This window comes from Procambarus clarkii, chromosome 9 (assembly GCF_040958095.1).
Source record: "Procambarus clarkii isolate CNS0578487 chromosome 9, FALCON_Pclarkii_2.0, whole genome shotgun sequence".
Taxonomy (NCBI): Eukaryota; Metazoa; Arthropoda; class Malacostraca; order Decapoda; family Cambaridae; genus Procambarus; species Procambarus clarkii.
The window spans coordinates 20,910,636-20,925,036 of record NC_091158.1 but is presented as its reverse complement, the minus strand read 5'-3'; the positions used below and the strand labels follow the sequence as shown (position 1 = coordinate 20,925,036).

The following is a 14,401-nucleotide window of genomic DNA, read 5'->3' as shown; positions in this document are numbered from 1 at the left end:
GTGTGGGCTGGTGGTGGTGTGTGGCTGGTGGTGGTGTGTGGGCTGGTGGTGGTGTGTGGCTGGTGGTGGTGTATGGGCTGGTGGTGGTGTGTGGACTGGTGGTGGTGTGTGGGCTGGTGATGGTGTGTGGGCAGGTGGTGGTGTGTGGACTGGTGGTGGTGTGTGGGCTGGCATTGTGTCTGGGCTGGTGGTGGTGGTGGTGGTGGTAGTAGGCTGACAGTGTAGAGTTCGTCCCTACCGTGCAGCCGGAAGATTGTGGCATGTGTACAGGTCAGTAAGGACACGTGGGAAGGTGACCGGGATCGTGGACTGGAAAAGGCATATGTCATGTTAGCCGTTTGTGGGCGGGTGGGGACACGTGGGTGTATGTTATAGTGTGGAAGCGTTTAGTAGTGGAAGTGTGAAAGATGGAGTGGGACGTTCATGGGGATAGGATCAAGATTTAACACAGGAGGTGGGGCGCTACAGGAGCGTGTGTGGGGGAGGAGGGGCGTGTGTGGGCGTGTTTGGGTGAGCGGTACGCCATCCTCCACAATCTGCACTAGACAAAGGCGCCAGCTTCTGGCTGGTTGGCGGGAAATCACTAACTGAACGTCATGCTTCCGTTTTCCTCAACTCACGCAACAACTCTACGATTGCTTATCACTGTTCAAGTTGCATTTAAAGACACTTTTAATTCTGCTTAATAAAATAATAGAATAACATATTATAGGTGTGTACGGAATCTTAGAATTAATATCAGTAGGACATCTATTGTGTGCATAAAGCCGGTGTTGTGAGCGCTGATTGGCTGTCTGGGAGTCTCCCCACTATGACGTCAAAAATCACGTTGACAGGCTTTTCCCTTGCTGGGGCCCACGTCACGGCTGCTATATATAGCACGTGTGATCTTTTATTATATTACAATACTTGTATATTGCACAAATATATCGCAGCTGGTGTTAGGATATGAGGTCTTGTAAAATATTAGATATAGAGACGAGTATCATCTAGTAAATGTGGTCTTTATTCTGTATATTTCTGTTATTACGTCTGAAGCAGTGGCTAAAACGAGTCTGAGACATAATTTATTTGAAAATGTAATGTTTTGCTAATAATGACCTGAGTGCTGCCCCGTAACGAGGTTACCACAACATAGATGCCTGTATATGTGTACACCTATCATAAAGCCACTATGGCTTTTTGGTATTTTTTTATAAACACATTTAGGTACATATATATTTATGTAGCTACCCTAGACTATATGAAAGGGGTACATAGTGTATTAAAAGCTAGCTACTTGATGCTAAAAAAAAATCCTCATCACGCAGGATGGTTAAGTCTCACAGATCAGCCATGTGATCAATAGTCTGCACTTGCAAACTTCAAGGATGCTTTGAGGATATCATCAAGAGCACGAGAGGGAATACGGTAGCAATGATACTGAAAGTCCCTATCTCGCAGGATTGTTAGTAATTTTTGGCATTTCTGGTAATAGAAAGCTTATTGTTAAGGATCATCCGCCACATATAGCCTAATGAGCTTTTATTTCTTTGTGTTTTATCGTCTTACTCCAATGGCTTAGACACCTATTGTCTATCGAAAGTGAACTAAGACCCGTGCTTAGGTCTTTCTAAATGCTTTCACGGAGAACAGATAATTTTAGTTTAGTCAATTGAGTTTGGACTCTATACCCATCGTGTGAATGGTGAGGGAAAGGTCATGTAATGGGTTCGCTAATGTTCTTCAAGCTAAGCTATTTACGTTTATGGTGTAGTTACAGTGTTCATTTGTCCATCATGCATTGCACACGAATCTATTGGAGAGGTTTAAAGCATAGGAGTTAGTCAGCTTGTTGTGGGGCTGCATCTTGGGAAAGGGTCAGTAGTTCGACTGTGGTGGGAAAGCGACCTCGATATAAGCCTAATATCTACTGTATGTATAAACTGGCTTCCTGTCCCCGATACAATGAATGAATTAATTATTACAAGCATTATCTCCTGTATATATATATATATATATATATATATATATATATATATATATATATGTATATATATATACATATATATATATATATATATATATATATATATATATATATGTATATATATATATATATATATATATATATATATGTATATATATACATATATATATATATATATATATGTATATATATATATATATATATATATATATATATATATATATATATGGGATAAACATAGGGGCTGCAGAAGGCTTATTGGCCCATACGAGGCATCTCCTATCTAAACACAAAGATTAATCCAGTGTAATTGGCCTGTTATGTTGGACATTGTCTTCTGTGTTGGCATCGATATGTTCTTGTCTTGTCCTTACTCTCATGGTGGGTAGAGTACTCTACCCACCATGAGAGTAAGGACAAGACAAGAACATATCGATGCCAACACAGAAGACAATGTCCAATATATATATATATATATATATATATATATATATATATATATATATATATATATATATTATATATATATATATTATATATAAATGGATACAACCAGAATCCCTCATAAGTATATGTTATTTGGATTTGTGTAGGCCTACTACGCAGTATATACTTTGCATAGCTATGGGCATATCATTGATCGCATTAACGTAAATAAGTATATTTTCTAGTAGCCTACTAATTTGTAAGATTTTCCCCTTGAGGGGGAAGGGGGGGGGGGAACCTCAATATCAGCCTAGCGTATGTTTTGTATATATATATTCTCAGGCTGGCTGTCCCCGACAAAATGAATTATGACGTCACTTACACAGTATCCGCAGCCAATCAGCACCAAGAGCACTGGCGCGAACGGGTCGTGATGTGGGTGGGAAAATGCAATGTTACCAGATCGCCAGTAGTGGAATTATAATATTTAGAGCTCACATGAACAGTCTTGCAAACGCTCTCTATTACTACAAGAGACGTACTTTATTTATTTTATATTTTTATCGCAGCAGAATAACTTATTGTGCACTGTACACAGTTACAGGCATAATGTGAGAAGTGATATCTCTGGGTTGGTCTGGCAACAGTTGGGAGTTGGCCTTAGTGGGGGTGTGAGCGTCGGCACTGATGGCAGTCCCCAGCGCGACGCCCTCCAGTGAGGTACATACACCACCCGCGCTTTTCCTCCTCACTCAGCTTCCACAATAATCTTTACCTGCCGAACTTATCACCGAAGAATTTTGTGAACTGCGTCTGTGTTCAGCATTAGCTTAGTCAGTAAATTTGCGAGTAAGGATGTAAACTTTGGTTCACAGGAAGATATCTTAATATTGTGATGAGAGTTTATATCAATAAGCCTTTTAACGGTGTAAGTAGGCCTATCAGAAAACGTAGACCACATACTGTTTAATGCTAAATGGATCATGCATGAGCTAGCACTCATTCCCTGGACGTAGCAGGAACACCAATGTTGAGGTCATGTACGACTGGAATGTTTGAACCTTCACAAAACCTCGCTTACACCCCCCCTTTATAGTACAGGGCTACTGGTTATGTTCTACAGCCTCTCGTAGTGTGACTACTGAAGTACTAGTCTAGTAGTGTGACTACTGAAGTACTAGTCTAGTAGTGTGACTACTGAAGTACTAGTCTAGTAGTGTGACTACTGAAGTACTAGTCTAGTAGTGTGACTACTGAAGTACTAGTCTAGTAGTGTGACTACTGAAGTACTAGTCTAGTAGTGTGACTACTGAAGTACTAGTCTAGTAGTGTGACTACTGAAGTACTAGTCTAGTAGTGTGACTACTGAAGTACTAGTCTAGTAGTGTGACTGCTGAAGTACTAGTCTAGTAGTGTGACTGCTGAAGTACTAGTCTAGTAGTGTGACTGCTGAAGTGCTAGTCTAGTAGTGTGACTGCTGAAGTGCTAGTCTAGTAGTGTGACTGCTGAAGTACTAGTCTAGTAGTGTGACTGCTGAAGTACTAGTCTAGTAGTGTGACTGCTGAAGTACTAGTCTAGTAGTGTGACTGCTGAAGTACTAGTCTAGTAGTGTGACTGCTGAAGTACTAGTCTAGTAGTGTGACTACTGAAGTACTAGTCAAGTAGCGTGACTGCTAAAGTACTAGTCTAGTAGCGTGACTGCTAAAGTACTAGTCTAGTAGCGTGACTGCTAAAGTACTAGTCTAGTAGCGTGACTGCTAAAGTACTAGTCTAGTAGCGTGACTGCTAAAGTACTAGTCTAGTAGCGTGACTGCTAAAGTACTAGTCTAGTAGCGTGACTGCTAAAGTACTAGTCTAGTAGCGTGACTGCTAAAGTACTAGTCTAGTAGCGTGACTGCTAAAGTACTAGTCTAGTAGCGTGACTGCTAAAGTACTAGTCTAGTAGCGTGACTGCTAAAGTACTAGTCTAGTAGTGTGACTACCGAAGCACTAGTCTAGTAGTTAGATAAGTCGTCATGCTTCTAGTTAGATTAGTACTGTAACAACTTGTCACTCTCTTAATTTGGCACTTCCATAGTACTATACTAAGTAGTTGCTTGGCTAGTTACTGTAGTATTAGAACAACTAGTTGTGCGATATCCAACAATACTGGACCAACTAGCAACTGACTGGTGACAATACTGGACCAACTAGCAACTGACTGGTGACAATACTGGACCAACTAGCAGCTGACTGGTGACAATACTGGACCAACTAGCAACTGACTGGTGACAATACTGGACCAACTAGCAACTGACTGGTGACAATACTAGACCAACTAGCAGTGCGACTAGTTATGACAGTACAATACCATCATGATGTACTGATTGATGGTACATCATGATGCACCATCAATACCACACATCAGAAGATGAAGAAACGACGACGTTTCGGTCCATCCTGACCATTATCAAGTGGTGTGGACCGAAACGTCGTCGTCTCTTCACCTTCTGATGTATGGTTTGGTTATCATATCATCAGCCACGTTATTGTGACTCATCGTCTGCACAATACCATCAGTGTGACTAGTTGACTAGTGGTGTGACTTATTAGTACAGAACTAATAGTTGACTAGTGGTGTGACTTATTAGTACAGAACTAAATTAATACCGCAACGTGTTATGCAGTACTAGAAAAAGTAGCGACTTGACTAGGTTTAGCAGTACTGGACTAGTTAGCACCGTAAGTAGTTGTTACTTCTAGTTAGTATTGTGACTAGTTATGCCAGTACCGTACAAGGTTAGTGTGACGAATTATAGTTTTGGATCAACCAGCAGTGTGACCAGCTTTATAATACGGTACTAGATAAACTAGTAGCATGAGACTAGTTTTACAGTACAAGCTCAACTATAAGGGTGAGTAGCAATGGCTGTTAAGTCATTTAGTTTGAACAGTTATAACATGGATATCAATAACATTAGCTATAACTTCTAAATGAAACTATCTCGACTAGTTATAGCAACACAAGGTCAACTACTAGCCTACTAGAGCCTGACTAATTGTGGCAACACTAGACTAACAATGTGACTATGACAGGGTCAGAACTCTTCTATAAAATGAGTTTAAAATTTAAAACCAGCACGACTAGGCTAGATTTCAATTTAGAAAACGAGCATTAATAGGCTGTTAAAACGCGTTTTTGTATTGTATTCTTCAGCGATTGAATATTTCACGAAGGGAGGGTAAGAGGATTGTGCGTGGCTGGGAACCCCCAGAAGTGGACTGGGGGATCGAAGCCAGGGTTTCCAGAAGGGTGCAGCAGGAGCCGTGACTCAACAACCATGCTGGCGCCTTCCTTGATCCAGGCCTCGCCTGAACGTTGCTCTCTTGCACATGATATTATTAATAGTGTTGTGATTGTATTATTGTTGTTATGGGTATCATTCTTGCAGTATAGTTGTTCCGTCTAACGGCAGTGTTATGATACAATCCAAAATGGTGTAACAAACCACACCATAATGTCTCCCCCCTCTCATTATATATATATATTATATATATATATAATATATATATATATTATATATAATAATATATATATATATATTATATAATATATATATTATATAATATGACTTTATACGGTTCTACAGGATGTGAATTGTACCTGGATGGGGTTTTGGGAGTTCTACTCCCTAAGCCTGGCTCGGGGCCTGGCTCGACTTGTGAGAGTTTGGTCCAACAGGCTGTTGCTTGAAGCGGCCCACAGGCCCACGTATCCACCACAGTCTGGTTGGTCCGGCACTTCTTTAGGAAAACTGTTCAGTTTTATCTTGAAGACTTGCACTTTAGTTCCGGCAATATTTCTCATACTTGCTGAGAGAATATTGAACAACCGTGGGCCTCTGATGTTCATGCAGCACCTCTTCTCTTGACTGTACTAAGAAACATATCTTTCACATACTAGGTCATCTCAAATACTTATCATATATTGTCTAACATTGCGCGATTCATACAAAATTCGGGGGAAAACATATCTTACATAAAGGATTCAATTGTATAACATTTACATTAATTTCTGAGAGAGAGAGAATGGTGCGTGGGTCCACCTGTGGAGCGGACCCGGGGCCCCGGTCACTGAGTCACGTCGCAGACGGGGCCCCCGTCTGCGACGTATCCTCAGCCCTTGATCAATATTAATCTAGGCATTTTTCCCCATTCTTTGGCGAGCAAGTTCAACGTCATTTCCACTTGTGACGTAATCCTCGTCGGTGAATCTTGTCTTGTCACTTGCTGGAGATAAAGTAGAGGAAGACAGCTGTGTTTCACCACAGCGATAGCTTTAAATGTGTCCTTGTGGTGTCCTCTCGTCCGACGGCATCCTCGCATATGGTGACCTAGTTCACAGGTTAATTAATGTTCTGTGTAAAAATGTTCTTTATGGAGCAGTGTGCGCAGCATGTTTGATATATAACGCCTGACCACACCCACGTCGACATTATGGCGCATTGGTCGATATGGAAATGGATTCATTTTTCAGCACTGTAATTGTTTTCCTTATTGGTCACCGTGGTATAAACGTCGTTATTTTGTTTCTCATTGTTTATTTAAATAATGTCAGCGAACTGTACTGTTATAACATGTGGTACATGGCTCATGTACCACATTAATGCCATGAGCAACTTGACGCTTGTCACAGCACCTGCAGGAGACTGTCTGGCCACAAGCAACCTTTTTAGTGCCCCATGACCTTCTTAAAGTGTTTTTTGGCTTGCTTTCAAATTCAAATTTAAATGTTTATTCAGGTAAATGTTTTACCTGAATGTTTTACACCAAATGTTTTAGTATCCCGTTGACTTTTTTCGTGTCTTTTGGCTTCTTTTAATGTCCCGTTGGGTAATTTTTGTGACTTTTGACTTCTTTTAGTGTCTTGCAGGAATAATATCGACATACACGACGCATGTCGAGGATTTTACATCTTGTATTTTACCCCTTCGTGTTAGAGCTGTTTTTGTGATATTGTTCTAGTCAGAATTAGAATAACAATTTCGAGTCCTGAAGATGCAAAGTGCATAATAGAATGCATAATTCATTGTGCATGGAGAGTATTGATTCCTATTTATATGAAATGTTAGCAATAGAATGCACGGAGAGCGTTGGGTCATATATATGCAATGTACACAATACAATGCACTTGAGGCATTGGTTTACACTGTAGATGTAAAGGGCACAGTAGAATGCATGAAAATCTTTGGGTCCAGTAGCTGAAAAGTGCACCATGTAATGTATAGAGAGCTTTGAGCTCTGTAAACGCAAACTGCACACTAAATGCATGGATAGTTTTCAGTCCTGTATATTGCACATCAAAATGCATGTAGAGCTTTGAGTTCTGTAGAGCACATGTCAAAATGTATTTACAGCTTTGAATCCCGTAAATGTAGAGTGCACAATGGAATGCAAGAAGAGATTTGAGCTTTGTAGACGTATAGTGCAGAATATAATGTATGAAGTATGAAGAGCTCTGAGGCCTGTAGATGCTGAGTGCAGAAGACAACATGCTGAAAGCTTGGAATTATGTATCCATATAGTAGTAGGCATCCTTCAGTCTAAGACTATGGAGTTGTGCCCTGACAGGGCGCAAAGCCAGGGTAGGTAGATATGGAGGATGGATTTGCTAGATATTCCAGCAACGTCGCAGGAGCTGCCAGAACGAGGTTGACATCAACAACGAACTGCCTTAGGGGCTCCAACTCCAGATTTTTCCTCGAAGTTGACTCCTGAAGCCTTTCCCAAGAATGGGGTATGGCCGCAAGGCAGCGGAGGTTTAAAATCAGGGTTTTCCTTCCCCTAGATGGGCTGCCTTCCCAGGCTATCGAGTCCCATCTACCCGGAGCAGCTGGTTTTAAGGCGCCAGAGGCACGCCCTCGCCCCTTCTCCTGTCGGTAAAAGCAGTTCCGCCGGACTTAAAAACTAAGCCACCCGTGCAGGCCAGGAGTTGGACTTGGTTGTCAGAGGCTATTAGAGACGCATGCCGTATAGGAGCATTTTATAGGTCATGGGAGCTCGTCCCCCATTACCACTCCCTGGCTATGACAACCCCTTGGAACCATCCATATAGTACACATGAGAATGTATGTTGGGCTTACTCATCCAACATACTCATACCTAAATAAACATTTGAATTTTAATTTGAACAGTTGGTTTGCTACCCAAATTGGAGTTTTATAGAAGTTTGTTTAATCGTCGAGCTTGAAGTAGTTGTCAATCGTGTATCGCAACACACAAAGGTAAAATAAGGGTAAATGTGTTAGTAGTCCGGGGTTATAAGGGTAGAGCTGGGTATATACCACCTTTATTTATAGATTATTACTGGAATTTACCTGATGGCCATTATCTGCCTAGTGGCGTCTACGGAGACAGAAAGCCGGTGGTTTAAAGGCCCTCTCATTGTTCTTGCGGACTTTTTTCCATCTTGACTTTAACTGTCTTGGCATTTACAACTTCGGCGGTTAGGCGTTTCCTTGGGTTTTAGCCCTTTGAGTGAAAAAGTATCTCCTGTTCTCTCTTTTACAAAGTAGCTTGTTGAGCTTGAAGCTGTTGCCCTTTGTGTTTGTTCATGGGCGATTTTAAAGGAGTGATCTGGATTTATATCCTCCAACTTGTTCAGTATTTTGAAGGGCTAATCTGGTTTGTCTTGGGGGCTGCAGGATCCGTGGTAGTTCAAGTTGATTTCCCGGTTGCAATTGCTTTCCATGTCGTAGGTCAGTCGATTAAGGCAGCGTCTGTGATCCTCTCGGACGTAGGTTCGAACCCTCGTCACGGCCCTTGTGGCTTTGTTCCTTAGCCAGTCAATTGTGGCATATACATAAGCATCCTGTACCCGACAATGGGTACCATTTTGTATACTGTATCAATATTGTAGGGTATTCGCCATATTGTACTTGTACTTGCGGGGGAAGGGCTTCAGCTCTGTGGTCCCATAAAATCGTGTTATGCGAGACCAGACAATTAGTTACAAGCAAAATTACACATAAACACTGGATTTAATTAAGTTTTTTGTTGTTTACCAGCTAACAAAATACCCTAATGAGTTAGTAAAGACTGGCCATAGAAGAAGGGACCATACGGTGCTAATAACCGCAGAAGTTTAAGCATCTAAAACAATAAAGAAGCCTGAGGAGCCGCGAGCTTTGCCACAGTTAAACCTCCCGCCATCACGTATCGATTGGACACCATCTAGCGGCAGACACAGGAACTACCACTACAGCTGTCAAAATGGCTCTCAAGGAATTGGTCGGAAAAAGTGAGTATTTCTGGTCATTTCTCCTATAATTTGCTCATGACTGCGTGACAGAGTGCGTGAGGGGTTCATGGAGACTCCAACTATAAGGGAGTGGAGTGTGGTGAGGTGTGAGGAGAAGGAGTGTGTTGGGCGGATGTGGGAAGGTCTCCAGCGTCGTCTGCTGCTCTCCCCCCATGTTATGTATATTTCCCTTATAACCCACTTGTTACGTGACGACATCATTCTGGACTACATCTACCCAACTCCAAGCCAACATAGCAGTTATTCTGCCTGTGGATGAGGCTGGGTGCGTGAGGAGGGTGTGTGTAGAAGGGGCGGAGGCCAGGGGAGGTGGGTGTTTTGACAGCTGAGGCACTTGACGTCATGTGAGAGTTTATCATGTTACTCTTCTACTCTCTACCCCAAACCCTCTCTTCATCCTCTTGGGCACATTTATTTACTTTGGAAACCAATTGTTTTATCCTATTGCAGGTCTTGTTTTGATTATACTATAAATACCATAGAATGCATATTTTGATGGTAGGTTCACCTAGAGATTGTCAAAGTACCTGCCATTGGGCTCAGTGATACTGTTTGGATACAGGCCCATGCCACGGGGCAATTTAATACAGGATAATAACCATAAATTTAGATTTATGAAAGACCTTGCTAAACACTGGTTTGGAAACATGGTTGTTGATTTATATAACAGATTTATGGAACACATTTGCCTGAAACACTGTGCGTATGAGTGGCTTTAAGCATTGTATGTACTAGTTCCATGTATAAATCCAGCATTGTTTGTAACTCATCTTCTATGTATGTACTCTTATCTGAATAAACATTTGAATTTGAATTATGGAGTAGCATAATAGACATAGGATCACTTGGTTGTTTCATACTTAGGTTACATATATATAAATGACTTTGGGTGTATATAAATAGGAGCTGACTTTTACTGACTTCATTCTCATGTTGTCAAATACTAAGCAGACACTAAAATAAAAATTAAGACTAACTCTTGAATTTGACGTACATCGCTAACCACCACATTTGATCAGCGAGTGATTCCACTACCAGCTTTTGCATTCGTCAGGTTCTATATTTTACCTATCGTAACCTAACCTAATACAGTACAGCGGAACCTCGGTTCTCAAAGTTACATAATTGGTTCCAGAAGGTTGTTTGAATTCCAATCTGTTTGAGTATTGTACAATTTTTTAATTATTCATGGTCTGGATTAATGTTCCATACCACAATAATTGGATAAACTAAATGGAAATTTATTCTCACTATCTGTACGTAAGAGTGTTTTTTTTGTTTTTGTTTTTTTGCAGGGATATTCCTGCATGGGGCCCTAAGTCCCTGGCTGGCCTATAAGTGTTACATATTACACAAGACAATGGGTATAGATTGGATGGGTTTAGATTTGGGAAAGACTTGAGTAGATACTGGTTCGGTAACAGGGTTGATGATTTGTGGAACCAATTACCGCATAACGTGGTGCAGGTGGGGTCCCTCGATTGTTTTAAACGTGGGTTGGACATGTATATGATTGGGATAGGAGCTGCCTCGTATGGGTCAATAGGCCTTCTGCAGTTACCTTCGTTCTTATGTTATGTTGTTTTACTTAGGTGGAGTATGAGTGAACAAATCCACAAGGGCCGTAACGAGGATTCGAACCTACGTTTGAGAGCATCCCAGATGCTGCTTTAATCGACTGAGCTATGACATGGATGACATGGATTTCTGGTTGCAATTCTTATCCATGTCGTAGCTCAGTCGATTAAGGCAGCGTCTGGGATGCTCTGACGTAGGTTCGAATCCTCGTCACGGCCCTTGTGGATTTGTTCATACGATGCATCATGCTTTTGTGATTTGTGTGCATATATCTCTCTCTTCCAGCGTGTAACGGAGTATGAGTATTTATGACTCGTGTTCGCTTCAGTAAGATTGTCCCATGTGTTTAACAACTTCTGCTCAGTTAAATCTTAGTTGAAATCGTATTGGGTTTATAACTCTGCACTGTGTTTGATAACGTTCCAGTGGTCTGTCAGACATTTCTCCATAGTGCATGAGAGTTGGTGTAAGTGGAAGATGGTGAGGAAGAGGAGGAGAGATGTTATTATTTGGCAGGGGAATCCCTTACCATAAAATCATCAGTAATTGTATTTCTGGGGTTCTTTAACTTTGTCTTTTTCCATTTTCCTCTTGAGACTCGCTGGATGCTTTTCTTAAAAGAAACCTGTCCAATGATATAAGTTTTTGCCTGCATTTTAAAATGTTTCTAAAGTGAGCCATAGCATTGTTATTCAACAGGTTTATAATACATGTTGCCACAGTACAGTATTGTCAAGGTGATATTTTTCAAGAAAACTTTACACTTCCCCCAAATTTTGCACATTTCTTTTATTAGATAGCTAGATTCAGGCATACAAGACTCTGTAGCAAGAACAGACGCATGGATACCACTTTCATATTTTGCTAAGAGTTCTTTTTCATCACTCTCGTGGTTCTAACTAATTTTCTTTACGTTTGGGTCTTATCACTTTCTTAGGAACCATAGCGACTTATTTACACTAAATATAAAAAAGTATCAAGGAAATCATGAGAAAGTTTACAGAAGTTTAGTGGGGTTGTGTACTGAATGATGCTATTGACTCTTCTGTTACGGGTGTTTATGTTTGAGTGTTGAGCAAACAGTTGACTACCAGGCATGAACAAAGCATTTGAGTTCCAAATTGTTCAAGTTTGAAGTGGTTTGAATATTGAGGTTCCTCTGTACTATTTTAGTTCCTCTCACATTACGAGACAAGATACAGTATAGTACAGTACTAGGATATCTGAAGTGATCCTAATATTATATGCACTATTAATTAATACATTATCAGTACTTTGTACATAAGTAATGCAAGTGTGTACTACAGGTCTGGGAAATATTGTGTGAGAATTTACTTGGTATAAAGAAGTGCTCATTAGGTGTGCATGTCAGGATTTTCATTAAAACCTTGCAAGTGATAGAAACATAATGAAGTACGGTACAGTACATCAGTTAACAGTTTGAGGCTGTAGAACAGAAACTACTGTGTGTGTCACTTGTAACAGTATCAACATTTTTATCTTGATGGCTTTGTGTGTTACTGTAAACATTTCCTGCTTCTTATAATTATCATATTTCAATTAAATTTTGAAACAAATTGAGGTTTACTGTATTTTTTATGCATACACTGTAGATAATGGATACTCTCATTATATACCAGTACACAGTTTACACGGTCTGAGTTCAATTCCCAGGTGGAACAGTAATGATTGGGCACATTTTCTTTCGTCTAATATTTAGTAATTACTAGAGTAACTGTATTGGGGTTATACATCTTGGAGAATATCAGTAGCTCAACCTGGGTTAGCCCTTCATAGAAGCCTAAAGTATACACATATTCACAGGCATCCTATCACTGACAAAATAAATTATTATATGTAGGGGTGTTTTGTTAAGGTACAGTATCATTTGAATCTTTTCCTATTCTGTTGCATATGCCTGTTCATCTCATGAAAGTGGGAAGCAGGGTAGTTATGATCATAAAGTACTGACTGTAAACCTTTTGGTCATTCATGATGCCATGCATAAATATTGCAATAGCTTATAGCACTATTCTGTTGGTAAATATTGTTAAACTGGTACTGTACATACATATTTGTTGATTAAAGATAAGGTTTGTGATAGAGTAACCTATATACAGTAATATAAACTCAATCCACCATCAAGCACTTGCAGTTAATTCATCTCAGCAGTGTGGCAAACTGCAAGAAAGCAAAGGTATACTTAAGAATACAAGATCTCATGCAGAGATACAGGCTGTGCCATCTAGGTTAATTGGAATCACAATCCAGAATAAGCGAGGCCCAATGAGTCCAGAGCTTGTCTCGGAAACAGTATATCCAGTAAAATAGTTGATTGTGTCCTCTTGGTTCATGCACCGAGGACAGTGTAGAGCCTCTGCCCAAATCTAACAAATGTACCGAGAGACAAGTATACTCATTTTTAATTGTTGCCATTATGGTTACTGACTTTATTTTGCTTTGGAATCCAATTGAATCCTACTGAGGGTCGTAGTTCACAGAAACTAATGAAGGTCCTGGTTCTTTGTCCTGACAAACCCTGTTTTTGAGGGTAAATCATATACAGTAGATTCAAAGGCACTTACTCAAGGACAGTCAGATCAAGGGGATAAAAGGTAACCGTATCTTCAGTGATGTCTCAAATTTCAATATTGGATGGGATACATTGTAGAGTGACTTATCAATTATCTTCACACTAGAGTGAGAGAAGCACAAAATGAAGATCAAAGGCTACATACCAAAAGGCCAGAGCTGTTTAGGATATTAAGAGCTGGAAGGATGACTTTGTAAATATGACCTTTTTTTTTTCCTGGGTTGATTGATGCCAGTACAAGAAGAAATGCTGGATATAGCAAACAGTTCACCTGTGATGGAGATATGCTCAAGGGAACTTCCACATATGACATTGAGACAGCAACTTAAGATAGGCAGAGGCATAAGGGGAAGATGGAGATAGTATCATAGCTGTCCATAAAAATCTGATAGTGGCTGTTGAGTCAAGTAATAGTGCAATGAACCCCTATAGTACATTTTCTTACACTCTTGGAGTGTGAATTTCTCAGGTGGAACCAGAGACAGCATGGTTTCTGAGAAGCAGGCACATGTCAAAACTGGCATATTGGGCTGAG

The 14,401-nt window shown here is 40.4% G+C and overlaps 1 protein-coding gene across 3 annotated transcripts in view; it reads left to right on the top strand.

The window, feature by feature from the left end:
- The first annotated feature begins 3,006 nt into the window (after nt 1-3,006).
- The window catches only part of Rop (Syntaxin-binding protein Rop), an 82,172-nt gene continuing 70,777 nt past the window's right edge, over nt 3,007-14,401 (top strand). The window contains exons 1-2 of one of the 3 annotated variants that reach the window (XM_045755118.2): nt 3,007-3,115; nt 9,442-9,674. In XM_045755118.2, the coding sequence (XP_045611074.1) occupies nt 9,647-9,674 (28 nt within the window). In that variant the 5' untranslated portion in view covers nt 3,007-3,115; nt 9,442-9,646. Of the gene's footprint in view, nt 3,245-9,441; nt 9,675-9,772; nt 9,961-14,401 lie in introns of those variants that run through there. The other 2 variants (XM_045755117.2, XM_045755119.2) reach the window with 2 other exon arrangements.